Source organism: Catharus ustulatus, chromosome 32 (genome assembly GCF_009819885.2).
Source record: "Catharus ustulatus isolate bCatUst1 chromosome 32, bCatUst1.pri.v2, whole genome shotgun sequence".
Taxonomy (NCBI): domain Eukaryota; kingdom Metazoa; phylum Chordata; class Aves; order Passeriformes; family Turdidae; genus Catharus; species Catharus ustulatus.
In genome coordinates this window covers 299,212-311,384 of record NC_046252.1, presented here as the reverse complement: position 1 = coordinate 311,384, position 12,173 = coordinate 299,212, and the positions used below count along the sequence as shown (strand labels likewise).

Below are 12,173 nucleotides of genomic sequence, written 5' to 3'. Positions count from 1 at the left end.
CCTTGAAGGGGTTTGGGGGGTCCCAGGGGAGATTTGGGGGATCCTGGAGGGGTTTTGGGGGGTCCCAGAGGGGTCTTGGGGGTCCTGGGGGGATTTGGGGAGGGGTCTCAAAGGGGTTTGAGGGGTCCCAGGAGGATTTGGGGGGTCCTGAGGAGTCTCAGAGGGATTTAGGGGGGTCCCAGGAGAGTTTGGGGGGTCCTGGGGGATTTTGGGGGATCCCAGAGGGGTCCTGGGGGGGTCCCAGAAGGGTATGGGGGATCCTGGAGGGGTTTTGGGGTGTTCTGGGGACATTTTTGGGGGTCCCTGGGGACATTTTAGAGTTCTTGGGGATGTTCATGGGTCTCTGTGCTGATTTTTGGGGTCCCTGTGTTCATTTTTGGGGTCCCTGTGCTGATTTTTGGGGTCCCTGGGGATATTTTTTGGGGTCCCTGTGAGGTTTTTGGGGTCCCTGTGTTCATTTTTGGGGTCCCTGATTCCTATTTTTTGGGGTCCATGTGTTGATTTTTGGGGTCCCTGGGGATATTTTTTGGGGTTCCTGTGAGGTTTTTGGGGTCCATGTGTTGATTTTTGGGGTCCCTGTGCTCATTTTTGGGATCTCTGGGGATATTTTGGGGTCCCTGTGAGGTTTTTGGGGTCCCTGTGTTCATTTTTGGGGTCCCTGTGCTCATTTTTGGGGTCCCTGTGCTGATTTTTGGGGTCCCTGTGCTCATTTTTTGGGTCCCTGTGAGGTTTTTTGCGTCCCTGTGCTCATTTTTGGGATCTCTGGGGAGGTTTTTGGGGTCCCTGTGTTCATTTTTGGGGTCCCTGTGCTCATTTTTGGGGTCCCTGTGAGGTTTTTGGGGTCCCTGTGCTGATTTTTGGGGTCCCTGATTCCTATTTTTTGGGGTCCCTGTGCTCATTTTTGGGGTCCCGGGGCCGTTTCTCCCCAGCTCGGCGGGGGTGGAGCAGCTGATGTACATCAAGGAGGATCTGATCATCCCCCACGTGAGCCCCTCCCCCACCCCGAGCCCCTCCCCCACCCCACAGCCCCTCCCCCACCCTGAGCCCCTCCCCCACGTGAGCCCCTCCCCCACCCTGAGCCCCTCCCCCACCCCATAGCCCCTCCCCCACACCTCAGCCCCTCCCCCACCCTGAGCCCCTCCCCCACCCCACAGCCCCTCCCCCACTCCTCAACCCCACGCCAATTTCTGAGCCCCTCCCCATCCCAGAGCCCCTCCCCCACCCTGAACCCCTCCCCATGTGAGCCCCTCCCCAATTCCTGAGCCCCTCCCCCACTGTGAGCCCCTCCCCCACCCCAGAACCCCTCCCCATGTGAGCCCCTCCCCCAATTTCTGAGCCCCTCCCCCACCCTGAGCTCCTCCCCCAATTCCAGAGCCCCTCCCCCACCACAGAACACTTCCCCATGTGAGCCCCTCCCCCAATTCCTGAACCCCTTCCCCACCCTCAGCCCCTCCCCCCAAGCCCCTCCTTATTTGAGCCCCTCCCCCACCCTGAGCCCCTCCCCCACTCCAGAGCCCCTCCCCCCAGTCCCTCCCCATGTAAGCCCCTCCCCCAATTCGCAAGCCCCTCTCCATCCTAGAGCCCCTCCCCCACCCTGAGCTCCTCCCCCACTCAAGCCCCACCCCCTGAGCCCCTCCCCCACCCCAGAACCCCTCCCCATGTGAGCCCCTCCTTATATGAGCCCCTCCCCCACCCCAGAGCCCCTCCCCCACCCTGAGCCCCTCCCCCAATTCCAGAGCCCCTCCCCCTCCTCCCCTCCCCCACCCTTCCAGCCCCTCCCCCACCCTGAGGTCCTCCCCCAATTCCAGAGCCCCTCCCCCACCCCAGAATCCTTCCCCATGTGAGCCCCTCCCCCAATTCCTGAGCCCCTCCCCCATCCCAGAGCCCCTCCCCCACCCTGAGCTCCTCCCCCAATTCCAGAGCCCCTCCCCCACCCCAGAATCCTTCCCCATGTGAGCCCCTCCCCCAATTCCTGAACCCCTCCCCACCCTGAGCCCCTCCCCCACCCTGAGCCCCTCCCCCACATTGAGCCCCTCCTTATCTGAGCCCCTCCCCCACTCAAGCCCCACCCCCTCCTCCCCTCCCCCACCCTTCCAGCCCCTCCCCCCTGACCCTGTGCCCCTCCCCCACAGCACCACAGCTTCTACGACTTCATCGTCACCAAGGCCCGCGGGAAGAGCGGTGAGTGACGTCATCAACAGGGCTGTGACGTCATCAGGGGGGCTGTGACGTCATCAGAGGGGCTGTGACGTCATCAGAGGGGCTGTGACGTCATCAGAGGGGGCTGTGACGTCATCGGGGGGGTTGTGATGTCACCTCGCCCCTCCCCCACCCCCAGGGCCCCTCTTCAACTTCGACGTCCACGACGACGTCCGGCTGCTGAGCGACGCCACCGTGGAGAAGGACGAGGTACGGACCAGTATGGGCCAGTACGGACCAGTATGGACCAGTATAGACCAGTACGGACCAGTATGGGCCAGTATAGAGCAGTATGGACCAGTACAGACCAGTATAGACCAGTATAGACCAGTATAGACCAATATAGACCAGTACGGACCAGTACGGACCAGTATAGAGCAGTATGGACCAGTATAGACCAGTACGGACCAGTACAGACCAGTATAGAGCAGTATGGACCAGGATGGACCAGTATAAACCAGTATAGACCAGGACAGACCAGTATGGGCCAGTATGGACCAGTATAGACCAGTATGGGCCAGTATGGACCAGTATAGACCAGTGTGGGCCAGTATAGACCAATATAGACCAGTACGGACCAGTACAGACCAGTATAGAGCAGTATGGACCAGGATGGACCAGTATAAACCAGTATAAACCAGTATGGGCCAGTATAGACCAGTACGGACCAGTACAGACCAGTATGGACCAGTACAGGCTGGTATGGGCCAGTATAGAACAGGATGGACCAGTATGGACCAGTATAAACCAGTATGGACCAGTATAGAACAGTATGGACCAGTATAGGCCAGTGTGGACTACTATGGACCAGTATGGGCCAGTATAGACCAGTACCGACCAGTATGGGCTAGTATAGACTGGTATGGACCAGTATGAACCGGTATGGTCCAGTATGGACCAGTAAAGACCAGTATGGACCAGTATGGACTAGTATAGACCAGTACAGACCAGTATGGGCCAGTATAAACCAGTACGGATCAATATGGGCCAGTAGGACCAGTATAGACCAGTAAGGACCAGTATGGTCCAGTACGGACCAGTAAGGACCAGTATGGTCCAGTATATAGTCCAGTACGGACCAGTATAGACCAGTAAGGACCAATATGGGCCAGTATGGACCAGTATAGACCAGTATCAATCCATATGGATTGGTACAGACCAGTATAGACCAGTACAGACCAGTGTGGACCTGTGCAGACCGGTTTGCTCCAGTCCAGACCAGTTTCCCCAGTATAACCCAGTAACCCCCAGGTCCCCCCCCCCCCATTTCTCTCAGTCCCCCAATTGGTGACGTCATCGTGTGATGACGTCATCTGTGACGTCACTGCTGAGCACCCCCATTGGTCCCTGGTGATGTCACACCTTTGTTGATGACGTCACTCCCCCAGCCATGACGTCACCCCCTTATTGATGACGTCACTTCCTCCCACACCCCCGCCTCCCATTAATGATGTCACTGCCCCGATGACATCATCACTGCCGATGACGTCACCCCTGGGCGATGACGTCACCCCTACCCTGGCGCTGACGTCACTGCCCCGTCACTCACGTCACTCCCTTATTACATCACTCCTCAATTGCTGACATCACGCCCTGGTCGATGACATCACTACTGTATCGATGACATCACACTCTGGTTGATGACATCACTCCCAAAACGATGACATCACTCCTGAATCGGTGAAATCACGCTGTGGTCGATGACGTCACTCCCGAATTGATGACATCGCACTCTGATCGATGACATCACTCCCAAATCGATGACATCACACTCTGATCAATTACATCATACTCTGATTGATGACATCACACCCTGGTCGATGACATCACTCCTGAATCGATGACATCACACTCGGATCGATGACATCACACTCGGATTGATGATGTCATACTCTGATTGATGACATCAAACTCTGATTGATGCCATCACACCCTGGTCTATGACATCACTTCTCAATCGGTGACATCACACTCTGATCAATGACATCACACCCTGGTCAATAACATCATGTTCTGATTGATGACATCACACCTTGGTTGATGACATCACTCCTCAATCTCTGACATCACACCCTGATCTATGACATCACTCCTGAATCGATGACATCACACATCTGATTGATGGCTGCACACACCAATCAATGACATCACTGTCCAATTGATGACATCACACTAAAATGGATGACGTCACTCCCCTATCAACGACATCACCCTTGTGATTGATGACATCGCTCTCCCCAATCGATGACATCATCACACCCCATCACTGCCCCCCATCCCCCCGCTGTGTGACGTCATCCCCCGCTGTGTGACGTCATCGCTCTCTGTGTGACGTCACCGCCCCGTGTGTGACGTCACCGGTGCCGTCGCAGTCGCACGCGGGGAAGGTCGTCCTGCGCTCGTGGTACGAGAAGAACAAACACATCTTCCCCGCCAGCCGCTGGGAGCCCTTCGACCCCGAGAAGCGCTGGGACAAGTACACGGTGAGGGGCCCAAAATCATCCTGAAATTATCCTGAAATCATCACAAAATATCCCTGAAATTATCCCTAAATAACCCCCAAAATATCCCCTGAGACCCCGAGAAATGCTGGGACAAGTACACGGTGAGGGGCCCAAAATCATCACAAAATATCCCTGAAATCAGCCCAAAATCATCCTGAAATCATCACAAAATATCCCTGAAATCATCCTGAAATTATCCCTAAATAACCCCCGAAATATCCCCTGAGACCCCGAGAAGCGCTGGGACAAGTACACGGTGAGGGGCCCAAAATCATCACAAAATATCCCTGAAATCACCCAAAAATATCCCCCCTAAACACCCCAAAATATCCCTGAAATATCCACTGAGACCCCGAGAAGCGCTGGGACAAGGACACGGTGAGGGGCCAAAATCATCCTGAAATCATCCTGAAAATATTCCTGAAATCACCCCAAAATCATCCTGAAATTGTCCTGAAACCACCCCAAAATATCCCCCCAAAACACCCAAAAATGTCCCTGAAATCACCCCAAAATCATCCCAAAATCACCCTGAAATGTCCCTGAAATCACCCAAAATGTCCCCACAAAACACCCCAAAATGTCCCTGAAATGTCCCCTGAGACCCCGAGAAGCGCTGGGACAAGTACACGGTGAGGGGCCCAAAATCATCACAAAATGTCCCTGAAATATCCCTGAAACCACCCCAAAATATCCCCCTAAACACCCCAAAATATCCCTGAAATCTCCCCAAAATATCCCTGAAATCATCACAAAATATCCTGAAAATATCCCTGAAATCGCCCCAAATTATCCCCCCTAAACACCCCAAAATGTCCCTGAAATATCCACTGAGACCCCGAGAAACGCTGGGACAAGGACACGGTGAGGGGACCAAAATCATCCTGAAATTATCCTGAAACTACCCCAAAATATCCTCCCAAAACACCCCAAAATATCCATGAAAACACCCCAAAATCATCCTGAAATCCCCCCAAAATATCCCCCCTAAGCACCCCAAAATGTCCCTGAAATGTCCTCTGAGACCCCGAGAAACGCTGGGAGAAGTACACGGTGAGGGGCCCAAAATCATCCTGAAATCATCACAAAATATCCCTGAAACCACCCCAAAATATCCCCACAAATCACCCCAAAATGTCCATGAAAACACCCCAAAATATCCCTGAAATCATTCTGAAACCACCCCAAAATTATCACTAAATACACCCCAAAATAATCTAAAATCACCCCAAAATATCCCTGAAATGTCCCCTGAAACCCTGAGAAACGCTGGGACAAGGACACGGTGAGGGGCCAAAATCATCACAAAATATCCCTGAAATCACCCCAAAATCACCCTGAAATTACCCCAAAAGATCCTCCCAAAAACCCTAAAATATCCCTGAAATCATCCTGAAACCACCCTAAAATTATCACTAAATACCCCCCCCAAATCACCCTGAAATAATCCCAAAATCCTCTGAAATCACCCCAAAAATCATCCTGAAATCACCCCAAAATTATCACTAAATACACCCCCAAATCATCCAAAATAGCCCTGAAATCACCCCAAAATCACCCCAAAATCACCCCCAAATCACCCCCAAATGTCCAGAAAAAAATCCCTGAAATAACCCCAAAATCTCCCTGAAATCACCAAAAAAATCACCCCAAAATCACCCCCAAAATCCCCCCCAAATCCCCCCCAAATCTCCCCAAACACCCCCAAAAATGCCCCAAATTCACCCAAAAATTCCCCCGGAGTTGGGACAGGCCTGGGGGGGAGGGGCCGTGACGGGGGGGAGGGGCTGTGGGTGATAAAAGGGGGTGGGGGAGGGGCTCTGGGTGGGGGGAGGGGCTGAGAGAAGGGATGGGCCCAGTGGGGGAGGGGCTGTGTGTGATAAAATGGGGTGGGGGAGGGGCCATGAGGTGGGGGAGGGGCTGTGGGTGATGATGGGGTGGGGGAGGGGCCATGAGGTGGGGGAGGGGCTGTAGATGATGAAAGGGGTGGGGGAGGGGCTGTGGGTGGGGGGAGGGGCTGAAAGAAGGGATGGGCCCAGTGGGGGAGGGGCTGTGGGTGATGATGGGGGTGGGGGAGGGGCCATGAGGTGGGGGAGGGGCTGTAGATGATGAAAGGGGTGGGGGAGGGGCTGAGAGGTGGGGGAGGGGCTGTGGGTGATAAAATGGGGTGGGGGAGGGGCTGTGGGTGATGATGGGGGTGGGGGAGGGGCTGTGGGTGGGGGGAGGGGCTGTGGGTGATGATGGGGGTGGGGGAGGGGCTGTGGGTGGGGGGAGGGGCTGTGGGTGATGATGGGGGTGGGGGAGGGGCTCTGGGTGGGGGTGGGGGAGGGACTGTGGGTGATGATGGGGTGGGGGAGGGGCTGTGGGTGGGGGCGGGGCCTCTTTTCTCACTCCCCTCCCCTCCCCCCCAGATCCGCTGAAGCCGAAGGACCCCGGAGCCCCCTGGGTGGGGGAGGGGCTGAGCCCGCCCCTCCCCCCATCCCCCCCATCCCCCCCATCCCCCTCCCCCAATAAAACCGATCTGAGTTCAGCCCTGTGTGGGGGCGGGGCTTTACTGGGAGGGGAGGGGCTTTACTGGGAGGGGGAGGGGCTTTACTGGGAGGGGGAGGGGCTTTACTGGGAGGGGGAGGGGCTTTACTGGGAGGGGGCGGGGCTTTACTGGGAGGGGGAGGGGCTTTACTGGGAGGGGGAGGGGCTTTACTGGGAGGGGGTGGGGCTTTACTGGGGCTTTACTGGGAGGGGGAGGGGCTTTACTGGGAGGGGGAGGGGCTTTACTGGGAGGGGTGGGGCTTTACTGGGAGGGGTGGGGCTTTACTGGGAGGGGGCGGGGCTTTACTGGGAGGGGAGGGGCTTTACTGGGAGGGGTGGGGCTTTACTGGGAGGGGGAGGGGCTTTACTGGGAGGGGCGGGGCTTTACTGGGAGGGGGAGGGGCTTTACTGGGGGGGCTTTACTGGGAGGGGGTGGGGCTGTACTGGGAGGGGCGGGGCTTTACTGGGAGGGTGTCAGAGACACGCCCCCCTCACACTGACCCCGCCCACCAGTGCTCCCAGTGCTCCCAGTTCATCCCAGTTCATCCCAGTGTCAGAGAGACACGCCCCCCTCACACTGACCCCGCCCACCAGTGCTCCCAGTGCTCCCAGTTCACCCAAATCTCCTCTCAGTCCCTTCCAGTGCTTGCAGTCCCCCCCAGTCCATCCCAGTATCACTCCCAGTGCTCCCAGTATCACCCCCAGTCCCTCCCAATCCTTCCCAGTCCCCCCAACTCACCCCAGTCCCTCCCAGTTTCCCATCCCAGTGCTCCCAGTATCACTCCCAGTCCCTCCTAATCCTTCCCAGTCCCCCCCAGCTCACCCCAGTCCATCCCAGTATCACTCCCAGTACTCCCAGTATCACCCCCAGTGCCTTGCAATCCTTCCCAGTCCCTCCCAACTCACCCAGTCCCTCCCAGTTTCCCATCCCAGTGCTCCCAGTATCACCCCCAGTCCCTTCTAATCCTTCCCAGTCCCCCCCAGCTCACCCCAGTCCATCCCAGTTTCCCATCCCAGTGCTCCCAGTATCACCCCCAGTCCCTTCCAATCCTTCCCAGTCCCCCCCAGTCCACCCCAGTCCCTCCCAGTTTCCCATCCCAGTGCTCCCAGTATCACCCCCAGTGCCTTGCAATCCTTCCCACTCCCCCCCAACTCACCCCAGTCCCTCCCAGTATCACTCCCAGTGCTCCCAGTATCACCCCCAGTCCCTCCCAATCCTTCCCAGTCCCCCCCAACTCACCCAGTCCATCCCAGTTTCCCATCCCAGTGCTCCCAGTATCACCCCCAGTCCCTCCCAGTCCTTCCCAGTCCCCCCCAGCTCACCCCAGTCCATCCCAGTTTCCCATCCCAGTGCTCCCAGTATCACCCCCAGTCCCTCCTAATCCTTCCCAGTGTCCCCCAACTCACCCCAGTCCATCCCAGTATCACTCCCAGTGCTCCCAGTATCACCCCCAGTCCCTCCCAATCCTTCCCAATCCCCCCCAGCTCACCCCAGTCCATCCCAGTTTCCCATCCCAGTGCTCCCAGTATCACCCCAGTCCCCTCTGTACAAAATCAACTAAGCAGTAGATTATGGATAAAACCATCTAATTATAATTTACAGATTTAATTTATAACAAAACCACGGCCTGGGCTCGCTCAGACACGTCCAAGGCCGGACTGACAGCCCAGAGTCCTTCCAAAGGGAGTTACAAATCCACGAATTCCTCACTTTTCAACCCAAAAATGAACCAGATAACGGCCACAGCAGCCTCAGTTATCAAAAACAGGCTGGGAAAAGGGAGAGATAAAACAGTGAGGGTGAGCTGGGCAGTTCAGAAACCCCAAACACAAAGAATGAGGTCACCCAAGAACTGCTCATCCTTTCCTTCCCATCCTTTCCTGCTCATCCTTTCCTGTCCATCCTTTCCTGTCCATCCTTTCCTCTCCATCCTTTCCTGTCCATCCTTTCCTGTCCATCCTTTCCTGTCCATCCTTTCCTTTCCATCCTTTCCTGCTCACCCTTTCCTGTCCATCCTTTCCTTTCCATCCTTTCCTGCTCACCCTTTCCTGTCCATCCTTTCCCATCCTTCCCTGTCCATCCTTTCTCATCCTTTCCTGTCCATCCCTTCAAATCCTTTCCCACCCTTTCCTGTCCATCCTTTCCTTTCCATCCTTTCCTGCTCATCCTTTCCTGTCCATCCTTTCCCATCCTTTCCTGTCCATCCTTTCCTGTCCATCCTTTCCCATCCTTCCCTGTCCATCCTTTCCTGTCCATCCTTTCCTGTCCATCCTTTCCTGTCCATCCTTTCCCATCCTTTCCTGTCCATCCTTTCCTGTCCATCCTTTCCTGTCCATCCTTTCCTGCTCATCCTTTCCTGCTCATCCTTTCCTGTCCATCCTTTCCTCTCCATCCTTCCCTGTCCATCCTTTCCTGCTCATCCTTTCCTGTCCATCCTTTCCTGTCCATCCTTTCCTGTCCATCCTTTCCTGTCCATCCTTTCCCATCCTTTCCTGTCCATCCTTTCCTGTCCATCCTTTCCTCTCCATCCTTTCCTGCTCATCCTTTCCTGCTCATCCTTTCCTGTCCATCCTTTCCTGTCCATCCTTTCCTGCTCATCCTTTCCTGCTCATCCTTTCCTGTCCATCCTTTCCTGTCCATCCTTTCCTTTCCATCCTTTCCTGTCCATCCTTTCCTGTCCATCCTTTCCTGCTCATCCTTTCCTGTCCATCCTTTCCTGTCCATCCTTTCCTGTCCATCCTTTCCTGTCCATCCTTTCCCATCCTTTCCTGTCCATCCTTTCCTTTCCCATCCTTTCCTGTCCATCCTTTCCTGTCCATCCTTTCCTGTCCATCCTTTCCTGTCCATCCTTTCCTGCTCATCCTTTCCTCTCCATCCTTTCCTCTCCATCCTTTCCTGTCCATCCTTTCCTGTCCATCCCTTCCTGTCCATCCTTTTCCCATCCTTTTCCCCTCCTTTCCTGCTCTTCCTTTCCCACCTTTTCCTCTCGGTGCCCTCAGGCCCCACGTTGGGCGCCGAAATCCTGGTTTGAAAACACAGGACAGAGCTGGGGAAGAGCAGGGCCAGTAAATCCCTCTGAATCAGCAGAAATTTGGAATTAAGGGGCTCTCAGGAGAGGATAGGGGGGTGGGAATAACAGTTCTTTAGTTGTATAAACTGTAATTTCATTATTATTTGACTAAAATTTTGGTCCAAAGTGCGGCTTATAATCAGGTGCTTCTTATATATGGACAAAGAATAAAAAGTTGCTGTTTCAGTTTGGAGGACAGGTGTCTGCTGAGAAAGGCAGGAGCTTCTCTTTGAAATGGAGAATGTAAACCCCCTCCCTCCAAATTATTATAATTTTGAAATCAAGGGGCTCTCAGGCAAAGATGTGGGAATTAGGAATAACAGTTCTTTACTAGGGAAATTAAAATAGAAATACAGAATACAAAGGAACAAACCCCAAACCCTGACAAAGTACAACCTGATACCCTGCCAAGGTGTTGGCAGCAGTCCCATTAAATGGTGGCTGATGTGATTGATTTGGAGCAGTGCTGCTGTACAAGGTGCAGTTTTCCTCTGAAGGTTCAGTGATAATGTGGAAAAGTCCGGTTTTCCTCTGAAAATCCAGTGGAAAGGAAAAAAAAGGGCACCTTAGTGTCCCAAAACCTCTGTTTTTATCTTGGTAAGAAATGTTGGGCTCTTCCCCCTGGCTGGAGCAACTCCCAATGGGATGCAGTAATTTTATCAGTGCCACAGTGGGACTCAATGGCCATGAGCAGAAAATAATTCCTGGAGGAAGGATGGGTTGTGAAAAGATAAAGAACAATGCCCTGCCTGGTTTATAAAATTTGGCCATGAACAGCAGATATCCCCACAAAGATAAAAAAACACTGCCCTGCCTGGTTTATAAAATTTGTCCATTAACAGAGAATATCTCCTTTTGGAAATAAAGAACACTGCCCCAGCTGGTTTATAAAATTTGTTCATTAACAGAGAATATTTCAACACCCCCATTCCAGCTGTTAAAATGCAGATGCTGAGAGTCACTGATTTGTACCAGCTTTAAGAGCAATCAATAAAATTACAGAGGGCACACACAGGGGTAGCCAGTCCCTGCACCCTCTGACCACACTGACAGAAGAATTTGGGTGGTTTTCTGTTAGGGAACTGAAGGATGCCTTGTTCTGCACCCCTGTGCTCAAAAACACCCAAAAGCTTTTTGCTTTTGAGTGGGAAATCCCAAGGAAAAGTGAATTTACCTGGAGAGTTTTACCCCAAGGTTCCAAGAATAGCCCAACAATATTTGGAAACAAAGCCAGCAAAGGAATTGGAGGATTGGATAAAAAAAATCCAGGAGCCAGAAGGAATTATTGGATATGTGGAAGAGTCTTGATTGCAGGGAATTCCAGAGATGACTGCACAGCATTCACTGTGAGTTTATTCAACTTCTCAGGGCTGAGTGGGTGCAGAGTCTCTAAAGACAAAGCACAGATTGCTAAAGAAGTTGTGGTTTATTTGGGGCTTCATATTTTTGTGGAAAAGCACAGAAAGAAGCCCCTGTGGACTCCCAGAGCCCCACACTGAGAGAGATGCAAGCTTTGCTGGGAATGGTGGTGTCATTTGTGGGTGACAAATTATGGACTGCTGGTAAAACCCCTTTATGGGGCATTAAAAGGGAATTATGAGATGGACTGAAAACATCAGAGCAGCTTTCAAACATCTGAAATGCTCACTGATGGCAGCTCCAGCACTGGGAGTGCCAGACCTAACTAAACTTTTGAATTTTTTACATGTGAGAGGCTGAACGAGGCTTTGGGGGTACTGGGAATCAACACAGGGCTGTGGCCTCCTTTCCAAACAGCCAAAAAATGCTGCCCAGGGTGCCCAAAGACCATGGTGGCCACTGTCATCTTGAGGCAGGAGGCCCAAAATCTCACCCTTGGTGACACTTTGTG

General features: G+C 53.8%; 1 protein-coding gene across 1 annotated transcript; it reads left to right on the top strand.

Annotated features, from left to right (window-relative positions):
- Positions 1-883: 883 nt before the first annotated feature.
- FAM50A (family with sequence similarity 50 member A) lies at positions 884-7,202 on the top strand. The gene is made up of 5 exons (XM_033083523.1): positions 884-984; positions 2,133-2,181; positions 2,339-2,409; positions 4,572-4,682; positions 7,115-7,202. Exons 1-5 carry the CDS (start codon positions 952-954, stop codon positions 7,121-7,123), a joined length of 273 nt encoding a protein of 90 aa, XP_032939414.1. The 5' UTR covers positions 884-951; the 3' UTR covers positions 7,124-7,202.
- The last annotated feature ends 4,971 nt before the right edge of the window (positions 7,203-12,173 follow it).